The 18,008-nt window shown below is 42.1% G+C and overlaps 2 protein-coding genes and 1 pseudogene across 2 annotated transcripts in view; all 3 read left to right on the forward strand.

Moving 5' to 3' along the window:
• Window positions 1–18,008, forward strand: part of LOC136331947 (zinc finger protein 420-like) — a 335,310-nt gene that overhangs the window by 152,336 nt on the left and 164,966 nt on the right.
• LOC136328840 (DNA-directed RNA polymerases I, II, and III subunit RPABC4 pseudogene) lies at window positions 4,129–4,485 on the forward strand (annotated as a pseudogene).
• Window positions 11,298–14,250, forward strand: LOC136328842 (uncharacterized). The gene is given in 3 exon segments (XM_066264831.1): window positions 11,298–11,865; window positions 11,950–13,186; window positions 13,188–14,250. Coding segments are annotated over 3 exon segments (2,724 nt in total). The 5' UTR covers window positions 11,298–11,441.

Raw genomic sequence — 18,008 nt, forward strand, 5'->3', positions numbered from 1 at the left:
AAAGGTAAGTGAAATAGACCCAGCCAACCTCTGCCTTAAAGTCAAAAGGAAACATGTCCTTAGGGTGATTGCACAGTCCACATCTCTAGTGTGTGTTATAATGGTCCCATTTAACACAGATTACCCTTCTTCCTCTGGAGTATGTGCTGCACTCACCCCCTCAGTTCACTAAAGCCTTGTGGTGGCCTTAGGACAGAACGTGTTTCTCCCCTGTAACTTCCTGTTCACATCAGGCACTTTCCATCTGTTGAAGGAGGTTGGGAGCTGACCAGGTTTGACGCATGGAGTCCAGTACAGTGGTACCTTGACACACGAGTTTAATTTCATGGCCGAGCTTGTGTCAACTTGCTCGTGTGTCAAAATTTCACCATTTAATGGAAATGCAATTAATCCGTTCCAGTCTCCCAAACCCACATGAATTTTTTATATGCTTTTAAATAAGAAAATATACTTTATAAATAATATAATATATACATAATAGAATGTAAAGAAAGAAACAGGCTTATGAAGTGTATTTACCTTCAGGGTCAGGCGAAGATGCTGGCAGAGGGAGGAGACTGGCACAGGAAGATTTCATTTTGTGGGCTATCACTTAACATAACTTACTCTGCACACAATGCTACATTTAATTGCAAAATTTAACACTATGTATGACGTGTAACTATCACTAAACTTAGTTACTATTTTTTTACTTTGCTTAATCATTTTCTTCACTGACTTTTGGCTTTTTCGCCACACTTTCCTCGCTTTCACTTAGAGGCCATTTCAGGAAAAACCTTTCCATGGAAGTTTGTTTCTTCCTCCCTCTCAGAATGTTCGGCAGGCCATCTATGGAAGGTGATGGAAGCTCGTGATTTAAATATCCACTTGTGACTTAAAGCAACGATTCCCGTGAGCGCTTGTCTCAAATTGCTCATGATTTAAAGTGCTCATGTGTCAAGGTACCACTATTTTTGCTGAGATATGGCAGGTCTCTATCCTTAACAGGCACATGAAACAAGTGCTTCTCCCATTGGGGCATACAGATGGTCCTCCCAGGTTCTACCATGCTGGCCACACCCCAGTGACATGTTATACCTTGAGGTCAGAGGTGATGGGTCTCATATTTGGCTTCAGCTCCTTCCTCAGCCCTAAGTGATTGACTTAGACTGTATTTCCAGTGCAGTTCTGGGAACTAGGGCAGGGATGGGGGTTAACAGTGATACTAGCCTCCTGGAATGTGAACCACAGGCAGATGGCCTAGGAAGCACCATTAAGAACTCTAGTCTGAGTGCAATGTGGGGTCCTGACACTACTGGTGTGTGATATGAAGATACTGATGAGTGGGAAGGACCAATCTTTGAGGACAATTAATGGAGATAAAAAACACATGGATGGGCAGGCAGGGACCTAAATCTTTCTCTGGTTTCTGGGTCATGCAGAATTTGTGGTTTGCAGTCCCTTGGTTACACGAACAATGTTTATGTCTTTCTGGGACCAGAGTCCTCTAAGCATAGACAAGACACATTCCACCAAGATGGCTACTTTGAGTCTATCCTTCATTGCAACAATTATTTACAGAGAGTTTGTTTCCTAAACTCCTGAATATTGAGGTCGAGATGTAAAGAGTCTTTATAGCTCAAACAATTATGATAACTGGTGTCTGTTGTGGTTGTGTGAGAGGATATGGGAATAGTGGAGGATGCCCAGCTGAGGAGAAAAAAAAAGTCTGTCCCTGGCTCTGATTCTAGGGCCCCATAGAGTCCTGCTGGCACTAATGGAAACAGTCCCACATCTGAAGTTAGAGAGGCCTCTCATTTTTATGTCAGTGTGATAAAATCCACGGAAGTCTAAGCTGAAGTTTAGCTGGCCCAACCCTCCTACAGATGCAACCCATTGACAAAATATACCTAATCATAACCCGAAAATGTGAAATATTCCTGTGTGAAATAGTGCTTCTCCTGGTAAGAATGTAAAATTCTCTTTCCTAGGATGGAATATTTAGATGCATGAATCTTTGAATTAAAATAATGTAATTCTGATATATCTATGGTAAAAGTAGCCATTCAGTACTAACTTTCCAGAGTAAGTCTTTTCAGGGACAATTGTAAAGCCTCACTATTGAAGCATCTCAAGTATATGCTTAGATATTGAAAAACTGGTTCTAAAATTTATATAAAAACAGCCAAAAGAATCTGAAACATAACAGAATGGAGGACTCTCATGATCACATTTCAAATCTTCCATAAGTTTGCTGTAATAAAGGGACTTTGGGATTGGCTAAAAATAGACAAATAGATTGATGTAGTACAATAAAAATCTAGAAATAGACCTAGACAAATACAGTTAAGTGAGTTTGACAATGGTGCCCAGACAAACCAAAGAAAAATCAAGACACTTTCCATCAAATTTGCTGAAAAATTTGGATATTAAAGCTGTTTTAGAATTGATCACTTTGACATGATGCCAGTAAGCACTTTCCCATAGTGGCCACACTGTTTTCACTCCCATTACCAGTGTATGAGAATTATGGGAAATCGACACCTATGGCAACACCTGGTGTTTCTATTTTTACATTTAGGTCCTGTGTTAGTATTGGCACCCTACTTTAGGTTAATGTCCACTGTCTGATGAATTGTGTGGTGCTGAGGAACATTCAAAGTCAAATGTACATTGTATATCAGTGTTTGCAAGTTGCATGTTAGACTATGCTTTTTTTCTACTTTTGTCATTTTATACTTTTGTATATATTTATTTTTTCTCGGTACCAATTCATTGTCTCACTTGGGATTAACAAATATCTTCTCCCACTGTATCCCATTGTGTGGTTTTATTTATTTATTTATTTATTTATTTTTTTTAATTTTTTTTTTTATTTTTTTTACAGAGGCAGAGATAGACAGGGATAGACAGACAGGAACGGAGAGAGATGAGAAGCATCAATCATCAGTTTCTCGTTGCGCGTTGCGACTTCTTAGTTGTTCATTGATTGCTTTCTCACATGTGCCTTGACCGCGGGCCTTCAGCAGACCGAGTAACCCCCTGCTGGAGCCTAGGGTCCAAGCTGGTGAGCTTTTTTTGCTCAAGCCAGATGAGCCCGCGCTCAAGCTGGCGACCTCGGGGTCTCGAACCTGGGTCCTTCCTCATCCCAGTCCGACGCTCTATCCACTGCGCCACCACCTGGTCAGGCTGTGTGGTTTTATTTTTGCACTCCGGCTGGTGTTCATGAGGAACAGTTCTTACTTTCAGTGGATTCCAATTTACCAATTTTTTCACTAAGTTTGAGGCTTGGTATCCATTTCAGGAAACCTGTGATTCCAAAGAACTAAAAATATTCTACACTTTTGCTATAAAAACTGTAATTGATTTTCTCCACATTTTGATCTGTAGTTTTATCTGACATTGATTATTGTTAATGGTGTAAAGTAGGAATGAAAGGTAACCTTGTTCCTTTGAAACCTAATCCAGTATCACATGATATAAAGACATGATCTCCCTACTGCACTGCAAGTTTCTCTGTGTCATGATTCAGGTGACTATGTGAGTTGTCTGAGTCTGGATTATTTTTGCTCCATTGCATGAAGTATCTGCTTTTTCATTTCTCAAACTGTAACATCTTCATCCAAATATTTAGTTCATTCTTTCCCCTAAGGCACTGTGAATTCTCACCAATTTGTAGGAATGGAGGTGGTATTAGTATGACTACAAATGAGGGAAATATAACTTAAAGAGGTCAGCTTCTCTGCTGCAAACCAGTGTAATTCAAAATTGTGCAAGTACAGGATTAAGAAATAAACAGAAGAATGGGACTAGAGGTCTCTGTAGGCTGATCTACAAGAGTAAACGTATCTCCAAAACTTTTATAGGCAGAGAGTAAAGTTTTTTGCAAAACAAATAGGTCTCAGATACAAAGTTACATTTTTACAGTAAACGGAGAATTCTCCCAAAAGTGCAAAAAATTCCTCACCAAACATTTCAACCAGCAACTTCACAAAGAAGGTTGCCTTTGGCAACTTAAGCAAGTGAGGTGCCGCGATGGGCTGGAAGGACTATGTCAGCTTATGATTTTGTCCCCCACACTTGTCAGCTTGCAGCCTCTCTCCTACACTTCTCAAGTGTCCTTCAACCATATATGATATGGGGGTGCCACAAAGATACTAAAACTAGGTGTTTTATTGCCTTCCAACTAGACTGAGGGATGTTAATTTTATCTGAATCCTAGTTTTGGAAGTGCAGTGCGAGGAGTTTCTTTGTGTTACATGGGGACCAACAATGGACACCCAAGAGGATGTCCAACCCCCAGAACAGCAATCAATGATATATATTTGTGGAGACTGTCACAGAGAAAATGAAATAAAACCCAGGGGAACAATCAGATGCAGAGAATGTGTACACAGAATAATGTACAAAAAAAGGACTAAAAGATTGGTGGTTTTTGATGCTCAAAAAAATATGGACTGCAGAACAATATCTTTGTTAGTGTTTGGACTTGCTGTTAATGTATAACTCTTGATTGGTATACTTATGACTATAACTATATACAGAATTTCATTTAAAAAACATTTAGAAAAAAATCATTTAGGTGTCTTGTAATAGTTTAAAATTTTTTGTTTGATTAATGAAAAAAAAATTATCTGAATTGTGAAGAGTCTTAACAGTTTAAAGAGGAGAGTCTTAGCCAGGAACTCAGTGCTCTGAAGAGGCAGAAATGACTCAAAAGATTTACCCAAAAGAGATGGAGACCCTGCTTCTCACAGAAACATAAAGTCAGGTAGAAACTGTGTGTGAAGTAAAGCCTGTATTTCAGGGCCAGGATAGAGAGCTTACCTTTCCTGTGGGAGCACACTGTAAGACACAGACAGCCTCCCACTGAAGGGGAGGGTATACTTGTCAGCAATTCAGATCAAGATCAAAGACCAGACCTACAAGTTATTGCCTATTTATTAAAAAGCAACTCAAGACTCCTGTTAACACATTACAGACCAGTAGCTTTATTGCTAGCTTTACCCAGTGGCCAGGTAAGTCTCTATTGAATGAGAACAGAAAAGGTTTTACATAAGTGTTAAAATTACACTTTAAAATTAAATACCCATTGCATTTAAAGTTACACATTTCTCTAAATGACAGCAATGAAAAGCTGAGAATTCTCAGGATTGGACACAAGCCTTAGAACAGCAAACAGAATTCTTGTGATACCTCCACAATGTGTTAAGGAATGGCCAACTTGCCTAAGGGCTCTAGCAGCAGCCATATTCCTCACAGAAGAGCAATGAACTCACTTGAAAAACCAACAGCAGTTCTTTTTCCCCACAGTTTTTCTGTCTTACTAACTTACAAAGGTACACAAACTTCATCCCAAATTCAAAAAAATTTTATAGGCTCTCCACATGTCACCTCAGCCAAATGTACAAGACTTGTTAAATATTTTATTCATTTTAAAGAGAGAGAAGGGGGAGGTGCATAAAGCATCACCTTCCATATGTGCCTTGACCAGGCAAGCCTGGGGTTTTGAACCAAAAACCTCAGCATTCCAGCTGGATGATTTATCCTCTATGCCAGTGGTCCCAAACCCCCAGGCCACAGACCGGTATCGGTCTGTGGGCCATTTGGTACCAGTCCACAGAGAAAGAATAAATAACTTACATTATTTCCATTTTATTTATATTTAAGTCTGAACGATGTTTCATTTTTAAAAAATGACCAGATTCCCTCTGATACATCTGTCTAAGACTCACTCTTGACGCTTGTCTTGGTCAGTGATACATTTATCCGTCCCACCCTAAAGGCCGGTCTGTGAAAATATTTTCTGACATTAAACCGGTCCGTGGCCCAAAAAAGGTTGGGGACCACTGCTCTATGCCACCACAGGTCAGGCAAATGCACAAAACTTAATCCTGCCACACTCCTGCCTCTGTCTGATCAAGACATCACCCATTCATGTTCAGACATTCTTGATTTTTGGAGCGTTTTTTCCCCCCACGTCACAAAAAAAATTTCTGCCTAATGCAGACCACACTTGGTTTATTCATGGCAGCCTTTACAAATAGCAAGGAAATGGGTAGCTGGGTATGCCATAGTCTTCTTCCACCAGACTATCGAGCCCAAGTCTCTTCTGCTAGAGACCAAATCCCAACAAGCAAACACCACCACAAAACCAACTCTTTGCTAGACCCAACTATAGCTTTTAGTACACCCTTACAAAACAGGTGAGGATTAGATATCCCCACAGCTGAAAAAAAAGGGAGTTGCTGCTTCTCATTTCATCTCTCTTGTTCCTGTCCGTCTGTCTGTTTCTCTTTCATTTAAAAAAAAAATTTTGAGTGGTAAATATTGTGTATTGTGTCCTAAAAAAAGTATCATCTATTTTTTTTAATACAAGGTTACTTTGCTAACTCAAACTAGTTCCTCTTTATGTTTATAAAATTTTTTAAATCTTCAATAATTTTGAAGTACGTTTCCTTCCTTCCTCCCTTCCTCCCTTTCTTCCTCCCTACCTTCCCTCCTTTATTCTTTCTTTTTGAGAGACAGGCAGGAGAGACAGAAACATCAAGCTGCCCATCTATAGTTCCTGACCAGAGAATCAAACCAACAACCTCTGTGCCCCAGAATGATACTCTAGAGCTATCAGTCCAGAGATTAATTTTTCTTGATTTCCTTTTTTGTGTGACAGAGATAGAGAGAGGGACAGATGGACAGGGTGAGATGAGAAGCATCAATTCTTCATTGTGGCCCCTCAGTTGTTCACTGATTGCTTTCTCATTTGTGTCTTGACTGGGGGCTACAGCAGACCTACTGACCCCTTGCTCAAGCCAGCGACCTTGGGATCAATTTGGTGAGCTTTGCTCAAACCAGATAAGCCTGTGCTCAAGCTGGCCACCTTGGAGTCTTGAATCTGCATCCTCTGCAACCAAGTCCGACGCTCTATCCACTGAGCCATCGCCTGGCCAGGGTCTCTTATTACTGCTTTTGCTGCATCTGAGAGATTCTGATAAGTTGTGCTGTCATTTTTGTTTGTCTTTCTATATCTTTTGATTTATTTCTTCTTTGACTCAATCATTCTTTATAAGTATGTTGTTTAATTTGCACATTTTTGTGCGTTTGCTTTTTTGCAGTTGAATTCTAGTTTCAAAGCCTTATGGTCAGAGAATATGCTTGGTATAATTTCAATCTATCTGAGTTTGTTGATGTTAGGTTTATGGCCCAGCATGTGGTTTATTCTTGAGAATGTTCCATGTACACTGGAGAAAAATGTATATTCTGATGTTCTGGGATAAACTGTCCTGTAGGTGTCTACTATGTCCATTTGTTCTAGGGTTTCATTTAAGGCCAATATTTCTATATTGACTTTCTGTTTGAATGATCTAAAGCCATCAGTAGTGTATTGAGATCTCCAAGTATAATTGTACTTTTAGATCAGTTAGTAGATGTCTTATGTATTTTGCTGCTCACTGGTTTGGTGCATAGATTCTAAGAAGTATATGTCTTCTTGATACAATGTCCCCTTTATCATTATGAAATGACTATTTTTGTGTCTGGGTATGTTTTTTGTCTTGTAGTCAGCATTGTTAGACATGAGTATGGCTACATCTACTTTTCTTTGGATATAATTTTCTTAGAGAATCATTTTCCAACCTTTCACTTTGAATCTATTTATATTCTTGTAGCTTAGATATATCTCTTGAAGGCAGCATACAATTGGGGTTTGCTTCTGGATCCAGTCTGCTACTCTGTGCCTCTTTATTGGTGAGTTTAATCCATTTACATTTAGTGTAATTATCAACACTTGAGGATTTTTTTTAATTAATTTTAATGGGGTGACATTGATAAATCAAATCCAAATCAAATTCCAAAATTTGGGAATTTGATAAATTCCAAAAAACAGTTTTGGAATTGCTTGGTTATAATACCTGCAACAACACATGAGATCATTCACATCCAAGTATGTGCTTTGGGAAGAATATTGTTTATGAGAAAAATGTTTATGAATTTGCACCTAGAGTATAAATTGCAAGTTTTGTCATTAAAAATATACTAATAGTAATTATAAAATAGACTTCAGGTGAACCCTGGAATGTATAAATATGGAATGTACTTTCTTAGTTATATTATTTAGTACAGGTACAGGAAAAATGCATAACACTGAATAAACTTGAAAAATTTAAACTATTATCATCATCTATAAATAAAAACTAGTTCATTGGATAAGTTTTAGAACAAAATACTTCCCTTTCTCAAAAGCACATATTCAAAATAATAGGACTTCAAATATACAAAATAATGCTCACCTTGTGAAACACATTCAGTAATTACAAGTCAACTATAGCCTTATTGGTATAGGAACAAAATCATATACCAAGACATAAAAAAATAGACACTTTAGAGTACAGGTATGTACTATATAAGGTGAGCAATGCTGCCTAAAGCAAATCATGGTTCTTAAAGTTAGTACTTTATTGAGAGGTGGTTATTTAAACTCACACATAGAGCTCATAAAACCTAAGCTTGTAAACCACAAATAATGTTAATCCTCAAACATAGCACACAACAATGAACTAATAGCCTACATTACTGGATTTCACAGGCAATCTGTCCATAAAGATGAGACCATAGGCTGGCTGGGTCTCAGGAGAGGTCAGCTTTCTGTGCTATATGCCATTTGCTATCACTGATTTTTTATGTATATTCTTAGAATTTTCTTTTTTTTATTATTAATTTTACTAGGGTGACATCAATAAATCAGGGTACATATGTTCAAAGAAAACATGTCCAGGTTACCTTGTCAATCAATTATGTTGCATACCCATCACCCAAAGTCAGATTGTCCTCCGTCACCTTCTATCTACTTTTCTTTGTGCCCCTCCCCCTCCCCATTTCCCTCTCCCCCCTCCCCATTACCACCACACTCTTGTCCAGGGGTCCCCAAACTTTTTACACAGGGGACCAGTTCACTGTCCCTCAGACCATTGGAGGGCCGGACTATAAAAAAAAAACTATGAACAAATCCCTATGCACACTGCACATATCTTATTTTAAAGTAAAAAAAACGGGAACAAATACAATATTTAAAATAAAGAACAAGTAAATTTAAATCAACAAACTGACCAGTATTTCAATGGGAACGATGCTCCTCTCACTGACCACCAATGAAAGAGGTGTCCCTTCCAGAAGTGCGGCGGGGGGCGGATAAATGGCCTCAGGGGGCCACATGTGGCCCGCAGGCCGTAGTTTGGGGACCACTGCTCTTGTCAATGTCTCTTAGTCTCATTTTTTATGTCCCACCTACATATGGAATAATGTAGTTCTTGGTTTTTTCTGATTTACTTATTTCACTTAGTATGATGTTATCAAGATCCCACCATTTTGTTGTAAATGATCCGATGTCATTATTTCTTATGGCTGAGTAGTATTCCATAGTGTATATGTGCCACATCTTCTTTATCCAGTCTTCTATTGAAGGGCTTTTTGGTTGTTTCCATGTCCTGGCCACTGTAAACAGTGCTGCAATGAACATGAGGCTACATGTGTCTACGTTATCAATGTTTCTGAGTTTTGGGGGCATATACCCAGTAGAGGGATTGCTGGGTCATAAGGTAGTTCTATTTTCAGTTTTTTGAGGAACCACTATACTTTCTTCCATAATGGTTGTACTACTTTACATTCCCACCAACAGTGAATGAGGGTCCCTTTTTCTCCACAACCTCTTCAACATTTGCTATTACCTGCCTTGTTAATAATAGCTAATCTAACAGGTGTGAGGTGGTATCTCATTTGCAGTTTTGATTTGCATTTCTCTAATAACTAATGAAGATGAGCATCTTTTCATATATCTGTTGGCCATTTGTATTTCTTCCTGGGAGAAGTGTCTGTTCATGTCCTCCTCCCATTTTTTATTGGATTGTTTGTTTGTTGTTGAGTTTTATGAGTTCTTTGTATATTTTGGATATTAGGCCCTTATCTGAGCTGTGGTTTGAAAATGTCATTTCCCGTTTAGTTGGCTATTTTGTTGTCAGTTTCTCTTGCTGAGCAAAAACTTCTTAATCTGATGTAGTCCCATTCATTTATTTTTGCCTTCACTTCCCTTGCCTTTGGAGTCAAATTCATAAAATGCTCTTTAAAACCCAGGTCCATGAGTTTAGAACCTATGTCTTCTATGTATTTTATTGTTTCAGGTCTTATATTTAAGTCTTTGATCCATTTTGAATTAATTTTAGTACAAGGGGACAAACTGTAGTCGAGTTTTATTCTTTTGCATGTGGCTTTCCAGTTTTCCTAGCACCATTTGTTGAAGAGGCTTTCTTTTCTCCATTGTGTGTTGTTGGCCCCTTTATTAAAAATTATTTGACCATATATATGTGGTTTTATTTCTGGACTTTCTATTCTGTTCCATTGGTCTGAGTGTCTTATTTTTCTGCCAATACCATGCTGTTTTGATTGTCGTGGCCTTATAATATAGTTTGAAGTCAGGTATTGTAATGTCCCCAGCTTCATTCTTCTTCTTTAGGATTGCTTTGGCTATCTGGGGTTTTTTTATACTTCCATATAAATCTGATGATTTTTTGTTCCATTTCTTTAAAAAACGTCATTGGAATTTTGATGGGAATTGCATTAAATTTGTATATTAGCTTTGGGTGGTAATATGGCTATCTTGATTATATTTATTCTTCCTATCCAAGAACAAGGAATATTCTTCTATTGTAACCGTGAGTGGAAAAATTCTGCTTGACCTTTTGACTAAAATTAAAGAAAGCAGGAATTGAACACTCCCTACCATAAACTACTTAGAAATTTGCTTAGAGCTAGTTCACAGGAGGCAGCTGGACCCCAACCTGCTTACGCGAATAGGTATGTGTTCCTGATAAAGATAGAGATAGGATAAGGGTTAACGACTAACTGCCAACTCAGCTTCTGTAAACGGTTGCTTGCTTGCCTACCAAAGTATAAAAGCCCTTGCAAAAAGACTGAGAGTGCTCTTGGCTACCTCCTTGCCTTGAGCCCGCTCGCGAGTGTAATAAACTTTTTCTTCTGTTTTAGCCACACACTTGGGTCTAGAGTCTTCATGGTGCACCCTCGGTCAACATTTGGAGGTCCCACCGAGATCCCGCTTCCTCACAGACCACGAGACGCACACCTGACGCTTGGTGAGTGAAACTGGCGGTGGCTGTCAGGCAGGGACGTGAGTCCCTCCTGGCTGCGACCGACAGACGTGTCAGGGGGTCGCAGGCCACGACTCCGGGGGACGCCCTGGAGTGTGAGGACGACCAAGGACGCTGGAAGTCCATCTGCTGTCTCAGACAGAATCTGTAGATTTGTTGCCAGTTTCCAACCGAACTTGTTGGTCCGGACCACTAGGTTTATTTTTAGTTTCATTTTGCCGTTCACGGCGCAGCCGGCTTAGTCTATTCGTCTTTGTGATTGTCCTGGTTATTGTCTTATTTGTGTGTTATTGTCTTTTTGGGTTTGAAATGGGACAGAAAACTTCCACCCCACTGTCCCTGACTTTGTCTCATTGGTCTGAGGTTGATGCCCGAGCCCATAATCTGTCTCTTCTTGTTAAGAAGCGCAAGTGGCAGACTTTCTGTGCCTCCGAGTGGCCCACCTTCGGAGTAGGTTGGCTGACCACTGGAAACTTCCACAAAGACACCATAAAGGCGGTTAAAGCAGTCATCTTCAATCCAGGACCCCATGGCCGTCCGGATCAACAGCCTTATATTTGGGTTTGGGAAGACCTGGCCGACGACCCTCCTCCTTGGATCCAACCTTTCCTTCCTCCCCCTGCACCCTCCCTCCCAACAACCCTCTCCACCACTCCAGGCACTCCCAGACCTGCTCCAACTCATCCAGACCTCTGCTCTATGCTTTCACTAAAACCTCCGGAGCCAACGGCACCTGCTTCATCCCTGTATTCTCCCCTTCCCTCCTCCGTTCTCCCTGAATCTCAAACTGACCTTATTCTTTTTGATTCGGGACTCTCGCCTCCCTATCCCAGGGATGTCCCTGCCAGCACTGCAGGCCCCCAGCTTGGGGCCCCACATCAGGACGAACGGGGACCATCAGTAGAGGGTCGAGCCCAAGGTACCCGGAGCCGGAGAGCACAAAACCCAGATGACGTGGCCGTCACCCTGCCCCTTCGACCTTTCGGACCCCCTGTCCCTGACGGCCAAGGGGAGAACATGCCAGCGCTTCAGTATTGGCCCTTCTCCTCCTCAGATCTATACAATTGGAAAAACAATAATCCGCCTTTTTCAGAGGACCCTGTCAAACTTACTGACCTTCTCAAGTCTCTTATGTTTTCCCATCAGCCCACTTGGGATGACTGCCAGCAGCTTTTAGGTATCTTCTTCACCTCAGAAGAAAGAGACTGAATTCTCCTCGAGGCCAGGAAATTGGTTCCTGGACCTGATGGTTGTCCTACACAACTCTCCAACCTTATAGATGAGGCTTTTCCCCTGAGGCGGCCTAACTGGGACCCTAATACGCCTGAAGGTAGGCAGCGACTCTTACTCTATCGCCAGACTCTGATGATGGGTCTCCGAGCGGCGGCGAGACGCCCCACTAATTTGGCTAAGGTAAGAGAAGTAATTCAAGGGCCAGAGGAATCCCCATCCAGATTCCTAGAGAGACTAATAGAAGCCTATAGGAGGTACACCCCTTTCGACCCTGAGTCTGAAGAACAGAGAGGGGCACTGACTATGACTTTTATAGGACAGTCAGCTACTGATATTCGGAGGAAACTCCAGAGGACGGATGGGTTACAGGACATGGCTCTGAGAGATTTAGTCAAGAAAGCTGATAAGGTATACTATAAAAGAGAGACAGCAGAGGAAAAGGAGCAAAGATTAGAAAAAGAACGTGAGGATCAGGAAAGTAAGTGAGATAAATGGAAAAATAAAGAATTAACGAAGATTTTGGCTACCATAGTAGGGAAACAAGATAGAAGAGGAAAGCATAGTACCTCGGGCCCAAACCAAAAACCAAAATTAGGACCTAACCAGTGTGCCTACTGTAAAGAAGAAGGACACTGGGTCAGGGATTGCCCTAAGAAGAAGAAAAAGAAGACTGAGGAAATCCTTGCCCTAGGAGATTAGGGGCGTAAGCGTCAGGGTTCGGACCCCCTCCCCGAACTCAGGGTAACATTCAATGTAGAAGGGACACCAATCGACTTTCAGGTGGATACAGGAGCGGTTTACTCCGCCTTGCAGAGCCCGCTGCAAAAAATCCTTGGTCCAGGGGGCAAATGGATGCCAGCATAGGTCATGGACAACTAAAAGGACAATGGACCTGGGGAGGGAAAAAGTACAGCACTCCTTTCTGGCATTACCAGAATGCCCTGTCCCGCTGCTGGGGAGGGATTTGCTTACCAAGTTGGGGGCGAGTGTTGATTTCAAACCTCAGGGACCAGAAGTAAGATTCAGTAACCCTCTTGTCAGTCAGCCTGTTGTGACCATGCTGACCTTGTCTGCTGAAGATGAGTATAAACTGTATGAGACCCCTGCCCCCGGACCCCATTCAACAGAAGACAGGTGGCTTCAGAGCTTCCCAGAGGCCTGGGCAGAAACGGCAGGGCCAGGATTGGCAGTAAAAAGGCCTCCGGTGGTAGTATACTTAAAGCCCTCCGCCACCCCCGTAAGGGTCAAACAATACTACATGAGTAAAGAGGCCCGGGAAGGCATTAGACCTCACATCCAGAGGCTGCTAGGACAAGGGATCCTGAGGCCTTGTCAATCAGGGTGGAACACCCCCCTGCAACCAGTGAAGAAAGCAGGGACAGGGGACTATAGACCGGTCCAGGATTTGAGAGAGGTTAACAGTCGGGTAATGGACATACATCCAACGGTCCCGAACCCTTACAACCTCCTCAGTACCCTCAGTCCTGACAGGAAGTGGTATACAGTACTGGACCTGAAAGATGCCTTCTTCTGCTTGCGCCTGCATGAGGACAGCCAACCCCTGTTTGCTTTTGAATGGACTGACCCTGAGAATGGACTCAGCAGACAGCTCACCTGGACGCGGCTACCCCAGGGCTTCAAGAACTCTCCCACCATCTTTGACGAAGCGCTGCACCAGGACTTGAGTGCCTACTGAGCCTCCACCCCTGAGGTAACTCTGTTGCAGTATGTTGATGATCTGTTACTTGCAGCCGCCACCATAGAGCAGTGCGAACAGGGAACTGAGAAACTGCTTGTCGAACTGGCCAAACTGGGATATCAGGCATCCGCCAAAAAGGCCCAGATCTGCCAACCCGAAGTCACCTTCCTGGGCTACTCTCTCTGAGACAATGGCCCACTGTCTCACCCACCTTGGGACTGACAAACTGGTACAACTGCTTCAGGATGATAAAACATTGACCACCCCCGAGAAGAGGCAAATGGCAAAGGAAGTAGTCAAAGCTTGTAAGGCCTGCCAGATGGTAAATGCCTACCTAGCCAAAGGAACCAGAGGAACCCGTCTCCGAGGCACCAGACCAGGCCAATATTGGGAAGTAGACTTCACTGAGGTAAAACCTGCCAAGTATGGACTAAGGTATCTGTTAGTTTTTGTAGGCACCTTTTCAGGATGGGTAGAAGCCTTCCCTACCAAACATGAGATGGCGGCGGTGGTAATTAAGAAAATTATGGAAAAAATCTTTCCTATATTTGGCCTTCCAAAGGTAATAGGGTCTGATAACGGACCGGCGTTTGTGGCCCAGGTAAGCCAGGGGGTAGCCAAAATATTGGGGATTGATTGGAAACTACATTGTGCTTATAGACCCCAAAGTTCAGGACAGGTAGAAAGAATGAATAGAACAATTAAAGAGACCTTAACTAAATTAGTCATAGAGACTGGCCATAGAGATTGGGTAATGCTCCTACCATACGCTCTTTTCCGGGCTCGGAATACCCCTTCCGCTAAAACTAACCTAACTCCCTTTGAAATACTTTTTGGAACCCCTCCGCCTATTCAGGATTTATCCCTCTCTGACATAAATATCCCGAATACCCCCTTGTCTGTTAGGTTACAGACCCTGGCCAGAGTGCAACATTGCCTATGGAAGCAGTTGTCTGACCTTTACCAGCCGGCAGGAGACGGGACCCCGCATCGCTACCAGGTTGGGGACTTTGTCTACGTCCAGAGACACCAACACCGGACACTCGAACCCCGCTGGAAGGGACCCTACCAGGTCCTCCTCATCACACCCACCGCTGTAAAGGTCGATAGCATCGCCGCTTGGATCCATACTTAACACCTCAAGCCTGCTCCTGCTCCTGATGACCAGTGGACAGTGGAGAAAATAGATAATGCCCTCAAGCTGCGTGTCTGCCGCCGCAACAAATCCCCACCAACCGACCCGGCAGACATGGCAGGTGATACCGGGGACCAGTGACATAGTATGGGAAGTAACTTCCAATGACCATCCCCCCTGGACTTGGTGGCCATCCCTGTATCCAGACCTCTGTCAGCTTGTGGCAGGGCTGGAGACTTGGGACATCCCGACCACGGACCCTGCTAGACCCCTTCCTTGTAATATGTCAGGAACCCCGTCTGCCTCAGACAAGGCCCGATGCCTGCAGACTATTTCAATTTCCCCTAACATTTCCTATTTAATCCCTGAAAAAGGAACTCGATGGGCATGCAGAATGGGCCTGACTCCCTGTGTGTCCACTCAGGCCTTTAACAACTCTCAAGATTTTTGTGTAATGGTTAGGGTTTTCCCCCGCCTTATATATCATGGGGATGAGGACTTTGAAGAAGCAATTGAAGGGTGGACCAGGTATAAAAGAGAGCCTGTCACACTCACCCTAGCAGTACTGCTGGGAGCCGGGGTATTGGCAGGAGTAGGAACAGGAACCGCTGCCCTAGTTGAAGGACCCAGACAAATGGCCTTGCTAGAGTCTGCTTTTAACCAGAATTTAAAGGCCATAGAGCAGTCGATAGAAGCCTTAGAAAAGTCACTAACCTCCCTCTCCGAGGTCGCGTTGCAAAATAGACGAGGCTTAGACTTGTTATTTCTGAAAGAGGGTGGTTTGTGTGCTGCCTTGAAAGAAAAATGCTGTTTCTATGCCGACCACACTGGAGTAGTAAGAGACTCCATGAGCAAATTAAAAGAAAGGCTGAAGGCTAGAAAAAAGAGACTACAGGACCAGCAGGGATGGTTTGAAGGTTGGTATACCAAATCACCCTGGTTGACTACCCTCATCTCCACCTTGGCAGGACCCCTTATAGTACTGCTGCTAGTTGTCACTATTGGACCGTGTGTCTTAAATAGACTAACCACCTTCCTGAAGGGACAAATAGGGACCGTAAAACTCATGATTGTAAGACAGCATTATGAAAGATTAAACCAGGACTCAGATCTCTAGGATTAGAGATATGCAAGAGAAAGAGGAGGAAATGTAACCGTGAGTGGAAAAATTCTGCTTGACCTTTTGACTAAAATTAAAGAAAGCAGGAATTGAACACTCCCTACCATAAACTACTTAGAAATTTGCTTAGAGCTAGTTCACAGGAGGCAGCTGGACCCCAACCTGCTTACGCGAATAGGTATGTGTTCCTGATAAAGGTAGGATAAGGGTTAACGACTAACTGCCAACTCAGCTTCTGTAAAGGGTTGCTTGCTTGCCTACCAAAGTATAAAAGCCCTTGCAAAAAGACTGAGAGTGCTCTTGGCTACCTCCTTGCCTTGAGCCCGCTCGCGAGTGTAATAAACTTTTTCTTCTGTTTTACCCACACACTTGGGTCTAGAGTCTTCATGGTGCGCCCTCGGTCAACACTATCTCATTGTATCTTTTTCGATTTCCCTTAACAATGCTTTGTATTTTTCATTATATAAGTCCTTTACATTTTTTGTTATGTTTATTCCTAGGTATTTTTGTTGTTGTTGTTGCAATCGTGAAGATTATTTTTTTGAGTTCATTCTCAAATGTTTCATTGTTGGCATATAGAAAGGTTATGGACTTTTGTATGTTAATTTTGTATCCTGCGACCTTACTGTATTGGCTTATTGTTTCTAGTAGTCTTTTTGTAGATTCTTTGGGGTTTTCAATGTATAGGATTATATCATCTGCAAAAAGTGATACCTTTCCTTCTTCTTTTCTGATATGGATGCCTTTTATTTCTTTGTCTTGTCTGATTGCTCTGGCTAGAACCTCTAGCACCACATTAAATAAGAGTGGAGTGGACAACCCTGTCTTGTTCCTGATTTAAGGGGGAAAGCCTCCAGTTTTTTGCCATTTAATATGATGTTAGCTGATGGTTTATCATATATGGCCTTTTATCATGTTGAGATATTTTCCTTCTATACCCATTTTGTTGAGAGTCTTAAACATAAAATTGTTTTGTATTTTATCGAATGCCTTTTCTACATCTATTGATAAGATCATGTGGTTTTTGTTCTTTGTTTTGTTGATATGGTATATTATGTTAACCATTTTACATATGTTGAACCATCCTTGAGATTCTGGAATGAATCCCACTTGATCATGATGTATTATTTTTTTAATATGTTGTTGTATTCGATTTGCTGGTATTTTGTTTAGTATTTTAGCATCTGTATTCATTAGAGATACTGGTCTGTAGTTTTCTTTTTTTGTACTGTCCTTGCCCAGTTTCGGTATGGGGGTTATATTGGCCTCATAAATTGTGTTTGGAAATACTGCTTCTTCTTCAATTTTTTTGAAGACTTTGAGTAGAATAGGAACCAAGTCTTCTTTGAATGTTTGATAGAATTCACTAGTATAACCATCTGGACCTGGACTTTTATTTTTAGGGAGGTGTTTTTCTTCTTTTTTGTATTTTTCTGAAGCTGGAAAAGGGGAGGGAGTCAGACAGACTCCCACATGCGCCCGACCAGGATCCAACTGGCACGCCCACCAGGGGGCGATGCTCTGCCCATCCGAGGCATTGCTCTGTTGCGATCAGAGCCATTCTAGCACCTGAGGCAGAGGCCATGGAGCCATCCCCAGTGCCCGGGCCACCTTTGCTCCAATGGAGCCTCGGCTGCGGGAGGAAAAGAGAGAGACAGAGAGGAAGGAGAGGGGGAGGGGTGGAGAAGC

Source organism: Saccopteryx bilineata, chromosome 3, assembly GCF_036850765.1.
Source record: "Saccopteryx bilineata isolate mSacBil1 chromosome 3, mSacBil1_pri_phased_curated, whole genome shotgun sequence".
NCBI classification, from domain to species: Eukaryota; Metazoa; Chordata; class Mammalia; order Chiroptera; family Emballonuridae; genus Saccopteryx; species Saccopteryx bilineata.